Source organism: Thamnophis sirtalis, unplaced genomic scaffold (genome assembly GCF_051295495.1).
Source record: "Thamnophis sirtalis isolate CommonGarterSnake01/CBP01778 unplaced genomic scaffold, rThaSir2_p1.2 scaffold_20, whole genome shotgun sequence".
NCBI lineage: Eukaryota > Metazoa > Chordata > Lepidosauria > Squamata > Natricidae > Thamnophis > Thamnophis sirtalis.
The window spans coordinates 1,047,501-1,057,500 of NW_028261400.1; the positions used below are offsets into that span (position 1 = coordinate 1,047,501).

Here is a 10,000-nt window from a genome sequence, read left to right on the forward strand (position 1 = left end):
AAGTCACTATTTTAAACTGACAGATAGGAAGTTTAATTAGATTAAAAGCAAAAATATTCTCAATGACTTTGAAAATCCCAATGAGTTATCAAATATAGGTACTCACCCCTTCGTTACAACGTGGGACTGGAATTTTTATTACTCAGCAATGTGGTCACAAAGCTGATGTCGTGTCATGGCTCATGTGACCGGGCTCTCTCGCCTCTTTCCAACTCCGAGGGCATCAATCACGTTAGCCAAGGGATCCGCAAAGTTGGCTCTTTTAAGACTGGTGGACTTCAACTTCCAGAATTTTGAGAGTTGAAGTCCACCAGTCTTAAAACAGCCAACTTTGCAGACCCCTGCGTTAGCCCAAAGCCTGGCGCTGGGCTTTGCTCCCCCATCGGTGGAGCCCCGAGAAGCGAGGAGGGAGAAAAAGAGCTCAAAAGAGCTACATTGTTGCTAAACGCAAAGGGGGTGGGGAGAGCCAGCCCAGGCAGGCAATAGCCGATCTCGCAGCAGGTCTGAAGTGGGGGGGGGGGAGAGGGGGAGCAAAACTCCAGGCAGGGCTCTCTGACTCTTCTAATTCCACGTGAAAACTGTCGTTGCCTCTGAAGCATTCGCTCCGGTGTTTTAAATCTTTAAGAAAGACCCCTCTCCCTTCCTTTTTTCTTTTCGACCCGCACAGAATCACAGATTAGAGAATCCTGAAGTCGGGCGGGGCTGGTTGAGGAGGGAGGAAAAGAGCTCAAAGGAGCTACATTGTTGCTAAACGCAAGGGGGGGGGGAGGAGAGCCAGCCAGCCAGCCCAGGCAGGCAATAGCAAATTAGCCGATCTCTCGCAGCAGGTCTGAAGTTGGGGGGGGGGGGAGGGAGAGCAAAACTCTCCAGGCAGGGCTCTCTGACTCTTCTATACAATTTCTTGTATATCAAAATAATTCTAGTTTACCACCAAATTCTTGTCTAGCCTAATATATACCCCTCCCTCCCTCCACCCTCCACCCTCTCCCCCAACCCTCCTCCACCTCTCCCCCCCCCCCCGACTTCCCAGAACCCGTACAAGGTATGGATTTCTAACAAACACAGTCTAAAATCCATTGAGGGGGGGGGGGAAGAAATAAAAAAATAATAACATTCTACATTGACCTTAGCTTCTTCTTGCTGAACCAACTTTAAACAATTTAAATCATTTCTGATCTTAAGCAGAGGCTAACTGGAATTTCTTGGTCCCGTATTTATTTTGTATATAGTCAATCCATTTTTTTCCAGTCTCGTTTATATCTCTCATTTGAGTGATCTTTAAGATATGCCGATGTTTTAGCCATCTCGGCTAAGTTTGTAACTTTCAATGTCCATTCTTGAGTTGTAGGAAAGTCTTCCTTCTTCCAGTATTGCGCCACCAACAGTCTTGCTGCCGTTATTAGGTGCAGAATCAAGTTAGTCTCCACCGCTGTAAAGTAGCATCTAGAGAGCCACATCTCCAACATTTAGGCTGTAAGTTCGGATACAGAGAAGCCAGCTTTTTAGGATCTAAATGCCATCTATAGAACATCTCGTAAACATTTTCTCTCAGATTTTGAGCTTGTGTAAATTTCACATTTCTTACCCAGATTCTTTCCCATGTATCCAGCATGATCTGTTCTTCAATGTTTTGAGCCCACTTTATCATACAATCTTTAACTAATTCTGTTTCCGAATCCATCTGTATTAATACGTTATATATCCTCTTTATACGCATTAAACTTTGATCTCTTATTTGTTTAAACAGATTATCCTCAACTTGAATAAAACCAATTTTTTGATCTATTTTCCACCTGGCCTGTAATCGCCCATACCGGAACCCTGTTTGAACTACCTTCTCCTCTTTTAATACCTCTAAAGATTTTAATTGTAGTACCCCCCTTTCTGAAATAAGAAGCTGACCGTAAGTCATTCTATCCTGTTTTTGTGCTATATTCATATTTTCAATTGCGTGTCTAGGAATCGCCCACCCGGGTGGGTATCTTGTCATTTAATTTATATTGGAATTTTTTCCAGACCCGCAGTAAAGCATTTCTTAAAACATGACTTTTAAAATTCTCATCCAATTTTTTGTTGAATAACAGGTAAGCGTGCCAACCATATACCAGATCGTGTCCCTCGATTGAATTTCATTTGATTAGCTAGCGCCCAATGTTCGAGTTTGTCCAGATCCTTCTGATTCTTGAGCCTGTCTTCTGGAGGCTCGGCGTCATCTGCACATTTGATAAGTTCCCCGTTTATTCCCTCATCCAAATCATCGATGAAGCGGTCAAAGAGTACCGGGCCTAAAACAGAGCCTTGGGGTAGTCCACCGCATACTTCCCTCCATGTAGATTGGACTGTTTTACCCCTTTGTGTAAAGGCAGAAGCGTCGTCGTCGAGTTAAATGGTTCCGCTATCTCCCCGATGCGATTTCTCCGTGGGTGGTTCATGAAGCCAATGAGGAAAGAAGACTCGGACACGAATTTCCTTCGGGACGAAACCGACCCAGAACGAAGTCTGGGGGCTTCTTTTATTGATCATACACAAGGGAGGGGTGGATTCACATAGCCAATGGGGACCAATCACGATTGTGCAAGTTTACAGTATATGGTAACTCATTTACTCTCATGTAGACTCGAAGAACACTCATAGTCAATAAACCTTTTATCATCATGCAAACATCCAATGCTTAATTAATGTTTGAGAGTTAAACAGTTGTAACCCCTGATTTAATCAACGCTTAGTTACAAGTCTGTGGTTGCTGATCTGCTTAGTGTTAAAGGTACTGATTTAATCAACGCTTGGAGTTGGACAGTTTGCCTTACTGATCTAATCATATGGCCAATTATTGCTTTTAGTTTACTGATTTAATCATATGGTTAATTATTGCTTCTGTTCTATACGTGTTACAGTATGGCAGATGCATACCTGCACGTATATCGCAACATCTCCTCCTTTTGTTTTAAATTTTGAGGAGTCAGAAGGGAGTATCGTTTTTCTCTGGGTCTTCATCAGAGAATGCTGTTAGCAGGGCTTTGTGTTGTGAATCAAATGTTGCTGTGTTAATGTTTTTGCCCTGTGTCATACTTTCTACTGTGGATTGAATGATGATTCGGACCACTGGGATTAAGCAGGGTAAAAGGAGAAACCCTAGGAGTGCCATGCCTGCCATGAAGGCAGCTTGTTTCCAATTGCGAAAAATTCCTCCCAGGAAGCCTGCATCATCCATTAATCCTGTCCACTTTTGCACGGGTACGTGAACCAATTTCCGCAAATCCGCGGTGAGATCGGCCACTACCTTGCCAGTTTCATCAATTTGAAGACAGCAATTCGTCAGATTAAACTTTCCACATACTCCCCCTTCCTTAGCTAGTAAATAGTCTAAAGCCAAGCGGTTCTGGTAAACCGCTGTACGTAACTTATCTTGTGCTGTGGCTATGGCGTTGAGTGCCCTATCAATGCGATTCCCGGCTATTTCTAAAACAGCTTGCAACCGTATAATCCGATTGAGCATATAAATCGGCGTACGGTACCCCCATGAACCATCCTCTGCCCATGTCGCGGGGTCATAATAAGCAATAATACGTTCAGGGGGCCATTCATCATCTTTCCAATTGCCAACCTGAATCCCCCCAAAACCCTCCCCCCGGTCTAGGGCTCTTCTCCTTCTCCAATTATCATACACAGGAATCCCTAGGTTTTGTCTAGCAGTGAGGGGTAGTAAGAAAAAGGAGGGTTTAATCCATGCCAAAATGCAAGACCCCCCCCAATTGTGAGGGAGGTATTCATAAGCAAGATTTCCACATACCCAATACATTCCCACCGGGGCAGTCCAGTTCCGTGTTGAAGAGGAAAAATAGGAAAAAATCGTGGTGTTCAGCTGCTCAGGCTGGGAGATGTTGGCAGCCGAGGTCCATGAGGAGTTGGCCCACTGGCCTTTGCAGAGGAGGGTGCCTACTGCAAGGGAGCCATTGCGGAAATAACAGTGGGTACCTACTATGTTGGTAGTCAATGTCCAGGCGGCATCGGAAGCGTGGGGTCGTAGTGTGAGATTCCCAGCCCGGGAGAGATTATTCAGTAATCCTGGGTCAGCTTCTAGAGCTTCCCAGGGCCATTGCTCGCCCATGTTTGTGCCCCCACATACAAAACAATTTGTCACCCCCAGGGTTTGAGCGATTTCAGTGGCAAACTCTAGGAACAGGTTGCGAGCTTTCTCAGAAACAATTGACTTCGCGTTGGTTTCAAGTCTCTCAATGGTGTCATAAACAGACCACTGTATGCTTCTGGATTCTTTAAGACTAACAATTGTGATGGTAATATAGGTAAGTGGATCATTGCCCGTTCCATCAATCCCCAAGCCATAGGCTTCAATTTTAGGGTGGTCTTTTGAGAGGGTGAAAGAGACCCTGTTGCTGTCAGGCAATCGACGGAAGGATTCAATAGTCCGTTTAGCCGCGTTCAGGGGGTTGTAGCATCCTCGGTAGCCGCCACCAGTGTGGTCACAAATTCCGCGCCAGACAGTTTTCTTTGGGTCTCCCCATGATGCGCAGGGGTGAAGAAAGTATTCAGGGGGGTTTGGCTTGTTACGGGTGCAAAGATATTTGTGGTCGTGTTTGTAGGTTTCTCGCCAGGCGTGGGAGCCACAAGAGCGAAAGGCTATTTTGTCCATGGCCAGGCAGACATCAATGCCAATAGTCCATTGTTCAGCTTTTGAGCGGATGGTGTGGTTAAGGTATGCAAGGTAGGCTGGCCCTGCGCCCCCAGCAACAATGCCGAGACCGGCCCATATGGTAATGTTGTACTTGGTAAGCATTTCTGGGCTGTGGCAAGTCACGGCATTGCCTTGTTTGCAGACACTGAATTCAGTCCTGTTAAAAATGCATTTGGGAAGATCTTGAGTACATCCCTCGGGGGGGATATTGGAGTAGATCAGCGTGCTGGTAGTTGCTGATCCTTTGGATACGTTAATGATACATTGGCTGCAGTTGAAGTTGCTTGTAGGGGGGGCGTCTCTGCGGGACACATGGTGTGGAGCGGGGACGTCGGTGTTACGGTGACTTAACAGGAGCAGGAGGAGGAAGACAGCAAACGCGAGGATCACCAGGGGAAGAATCCGGGCGCATCGCAGCATGATGCCAGGTTTAGGGGGTGAGGCTGTTGGTTTCTTGCAGCAGCGAATCCGGCGGGGGGGCAATTGGCACGGCAGAGATGAATCCGGCAGCAGAAGGGTGGTATGGGCGGATCCCTCGACCTGGAACCCATATGGTGGTGTCATCATGTTGCACTGCTGCGTAGCCTCTCCCCCAAGCAAGGAGCTTCGCGGGTCCTTTCCAGTCGGGTTCAGGGGGCTGACGGAAGTAAACAAGAGGTCTCATTGGATCCGTCGTTGGTGTGGTGAAATGCCGCTCCGCCGCCGTCGTGGGAGGGACTCCCGTCACGTTTAGGAAGTTAATGGTGTGAAGGCACAAATTGAGAAAATTTTGGATGGCCGGTAAATTTGGAGGATTTAAGGAGCCTTCGCCGGCGAGATGACGGTTCAGGGCATTTTTTAAGGTCTGATTAGCCCGTTCAACCACTGCCTGTCCTTGACTATTATAGGGTATGCCGAATTTGTGGATTGTGCCCCATTTCTTAAGGAAAGCGGCAAAAGCCGAGCTTGTGTAAGCCGGTCCATTATCGGTTTTTAATTCCTCAGGGCAACCAAGTACCGAGAAGGTACGAAGGCAGTGGTTAATGACATGTTTAACAGTCTCTCCTCTCTGGGGAGAAGCCATGATAAAGCCTGAATATGTGTCAACGGTAACATGCAGGCAAACCCAGGGTTTGAATGGTTCAAATCGGGTGACATCCATTTGCCATAACTTGCATGCCTCCGTTCCTCTGGGATTTACTCCCAGGGGGAGGCTATGACCTTGTTGGCTGCATGTGGGGCATTGTTGGAGAATTGCGGCAGCTTCAGCTGCGGAGAGTCCGAATTGTTTCATTAGTGCCTTTTTATTTTGGTGAAAGTATGCATGGCTCTCCCATGGAGTGGAATGAGAAAGGGTAAAAGCCTCCGTTGATAGAGAGAGAGCGGAGGCTGCAGCATCAGCCCGTTCGTTGCCCAATGTAAGAGGCCCAGGGAATGGCTGATGGCTGCGAATATGTGCCACGAAAAAGGAGTGGCGGCGAGCGGCTATAAGCTGTTGCAGCGCTAAGAAAAGACTCAACAGAGCAGGGTCAGTGGAGGGGGAAATATAGGCTTCATGGATGGTTTTTACGATCTGAGTAACGTAGAGACTATCCAGTATGAGGTTGAAAGGCATAGAGGAGAAGTTTTGAAAGGCAAGAATAGCGGCTGAGAGTTCCGAGCGTTGTGCACTGGTTTGGGGACCAGTTGTTCTGGTAACCCAAGAACCATTTAGCAGCCAGGCGCAAGCTCCGTGAGTTTTTCCCCCATCCGCAAAGACAGTGGGGGCAGAAGGCAACGGGGCGGATGAGCAAGGTCGCGAGATAGAAATCGGAAGCTGAGCTAAGAGTTTTAAGCGAAAATCACTCGGGGGGTGGCAGGAGACCGCCCCACACCACTCATTGGTTGCCCATTGCAAAGACTCTGAGGTGGTCAGATATTGCTCCCATGCGTGGAGTGGGAGAGGAACATATATCACAGTTGGCTCTTTTCCAATCATCAATTTAGAGCGGAGACGGCCCTTTATTATCAATTGAGCAATCTGATTAATTTTTGGCACTATAGTGTTTCTTGGAGTATGAGCTAGATGTAGCCATTCCATTATTAGCACCTTAGTATCAATTTTTTGGATGAGCGCTCCCGTGGGCAGCGATGGGGTATTTAAAACAACCAATTCGAGCGGTGTGTTATCCATGCAGCGGTCCACCCAATTTTTATTAAACGCTTCCTGCACTAACTGTAAGGATGCAAGTTGGTCTTTTCCCAGCTCAATTTTGTCAGCGGGGTGTTTTCCCCCGCTGAGCGCAGCGAATAAGGGTGTCAGCTGGCTCGTGGTAAGCCCCATATAGGGGCGTGCCCAATTGATAGTCCCCAGATATTGTTGTAATTGTACCAGGGTGGTAACCCTGGGGAGAATTATCCTGGGTAACGTGGGAACCGACCTGGCCAGTGACAAGCGGTGACCCAAGTATGAGAAGGGTGGAATAGTTTGAATTTTTTCGGGGGCGACTGTCAATCCCCCCCGCTCGAGAATGCTGGTGAGCTCTGGGAATACGGCCTCGACTGAGCCCTTTGGGCCGGGGGCTGCCACCAAGATGTCGTCCATGTAGTGGTACACTAACAATTGGGGGTGCAATTTACGAAAGGGTAACAGGATTTGATGCACGTAATGCTGGCACATAGTGGGGCTGTTAAGCATTCCCTGAGGGAGAACCGTCCACTGGAAACGAGTATTAGGCATGGAATTATTTGGCTCAAGAAGAGTAAATGCAAAGAGTTGCCTATCTTCAGGATGTAGAGGGATAGAGAAAAAACAATCCTTGAGATCAATGACCATGAGATCATAATTTTGGGGTATTAGATTAGGGTTGGGGAGTCCACACTGCAGGGGGCCCATGGGCTGTATGATCTTATTGATAGCCCGCAGGTCTTGTAACAAGCGCCATTTGCCAGATTTTTTCTTTAGCACAAATACCGGAGTGTTATACGGACTAATAGAGGGCTCTAAATGCCCTGCCTGCAATTGTTCTTGAATGAGGATTTTTAAGGCTTGTGATTTTTCTATGGGCATTGGCCATTGATCTACCCAGACTGCTGTTGGAGAGACGAGGGTGAGGCGTAGAGGAGAAGGCAAAGTCATTCAATAGTGAGGGTGGTAGTCAACCGAGACATCAGGTCTCGTCCCCACAAGTTGACATGGAGAGGCAGAACAACAGGTTTAAGATAGACTACAGAGGAGGTTTTAGCAGAGGACACGGTGAGCCAATGGCGACTGGTGCGGGCGGGCTGGGATCCCCCCACCCCTCTAACAGGGGGGGAAGGCTCGGTATCCCAATCCGCAGGCCAATCATTCGAGCGGATGACGGTAACATCCGCTCCTGTGTCAAGCAGTCCCGTAAAAGGTCTCCCGTTAAGCAAGAAGGTAGCATATGGCTTAGCTGCTTTTACGGTCTGCTCAATAGCAAAAAACTCTGGGTTAGGGTATTGCATAGCTGGGGTGATAGGGATAGCGTGAGCAATCAATTGGCCCGCTGAGATAGTCAAAGGAGTGTTAATATTAAAGATTAACCCGATGGAGGTAAGATCCTTTGGATCGGTTAGAAAAGGGGAAGCCAGAATGCCCTGGGTAACAAAATCCCTATCGGGAAAAACCAAAAGCGGCAGCAAAGGCAGCGGAGAATCAGAGCGTAGCGGAAGGAGATAATTATGGCCCGGCAGACTGACAGAGATCGTTTCCGAGGCTCTTAGAGGGATCCGCTGTGGAGTGGGTTCAGCCTTTGTAGTGGGGCTAGCTGGGGGCCCCACACCTAGTTTCCCTGGTCTGCGTTCGATATTGGGTTGGATCTGCACTGATTCGCCCAATGGAATCCCTTTCTGCATCGGGGGCAGATCGTTCTAGGTTTAGTTCCTTCGTCAGGGCGAGCGCCCTTTCCCCTGGCCGCGGGGTTTTGTGGCGCTTGACACTGACTACGGAAGTGGCCGGGCTTCCCACAATTAAAGCAGTTACCATTCCTGCCTGTTGTTCGCAATGCCACTGCAAGAGCCTCCATCTGGAATGCCTGGGTTCCAACCACCCGGCACGCTTTGATAAAATCGGCCAGGGCGGAAGCAGGATTGGCAGCAATGGGTCGGAGGACTCTTTGACAATCACAATTAGCATTTTCCATGGCCAATTTCAACATCAACTCAGCTCGGGCTTCTACGTTATCAATCTGTCGGATCAATGCTTTTTGCAATCTGTCAATGAACTCCGGGTACGGCTCATTTGAACCTTGCATTACTTTTGAAAAAGACTCTATGGGGCTGCCTGCATCGTCCACCTTCTCGAAGGCAGCCGCTGCAGCCTGCCCCACCAAGTCCAGAGCTTCACGAGGGGCGGTGGCTTGTAAGGGACCGGTATCAAAGCCGTCGCCCGCTCTGAGATGCCCAGCGGTCACATGTTGTGGGAGAGCGTCCCTTGCTACAATTTTGTTAACCTCCCTATAATATTCAGAATTCCATATAGCGTATTGAGAGGGAGTAAGTATCATGCCAAATAGTAATTGCCAGTCTGCCAGCACCATGGGGGAGCCCGTTAACAGGCTCCTAATCAATCCCCTGGTGTAAGGGGATTGCACGCCATAGAGAGAAACAGCGTTTTTAAGCGCCTTGACAGTTTTAAAGGAAACGGATTTGTAAACCGGGACCTGAGGCCCCTGTGGATTAGCCTGATTGGATGTGTATTCAACAGGGAAGCAGTGCTGAGCCAGCTCCATTTCCCCCTCTTCTTGCGCCGTTTTTAAAGCGGCGGCAAAAGCACTCCGCCAAGGCACAGGGCAACCTAGCGATGGCGGAAAAGGAGAGGGATTTTCTGGGGCGGTTGGCACAAAATGAATTTCAGGGCCCTCGTATGGTGGTGGGGCTGCGGGCGGTAAGGGGAGCGGCAAAGGCTTCGCAGCCTCTGCGCTTTTGACCAGACCTTCCTCGTGGATTTGGAGGCATTTGACCAGCAAACGCCAGGTTGTTAAAATGCCCGGAGGGGCTCGGGGTTCCTCATGGAAGTAGGTGCCTAATTTCATCCATAAGGAGGGTTTTAAAGACCCCTTTTCCGGGTATATTGGGCAATGTTCTTTGACATAAATCAATAATTCAATTAAATGCTTTTTAGGGGGAATGGGAAGCGACTTTTCCTTCGCCTGAGTAATTACTCTAGAAGATTTGCAGATATCCCGAAGCTCATGAAGGTGCGCTTCCTGCTCTTTCGAGAAACCCGATCCCATACTCACGAATTGGGAGGGTGCTCCGTTCGCAGACGGCCGGCCCTGGGTGCGAGGCTTTTCCCGGCCGAGGGTGAGATGAGATGGGCAGCAC

The 10,000-nt window shown here is 48.4% G+C and overlaps 1 protein-coding gene across 1 annotated transcript; it reads right to left on the reverse strand.

The window, feature by feature from the left end:
* Positions 1–2,959: 2,959 nt before the first annotated feature.
* On the reverse strand, positions 2,960–5,113 carry LOC148042263 (endogenous retrovirus group 3 member 1 Env polyprotein-like). The gene has a single exon (XM_087703084.1). The coding sequence runs from the start codon at positions 5,111–5,113 to the stop codon at positions 2,960–2,962; it is 2,154 nt and encodes a 717-aa protein (XP_087559210.1).
* Positions 5,114–10,000: the final 4,887 nt, after the last annotated feature.

Coding starts and splice junctions, on each gene's coding strand:
- LOC148042263 (XM_087703084.1), bottom strand. CDS start 5,113: ATGCTGCGATGCGCCCGGATTCTTCCCCTGGTGATCCTCGCGTTTGCT.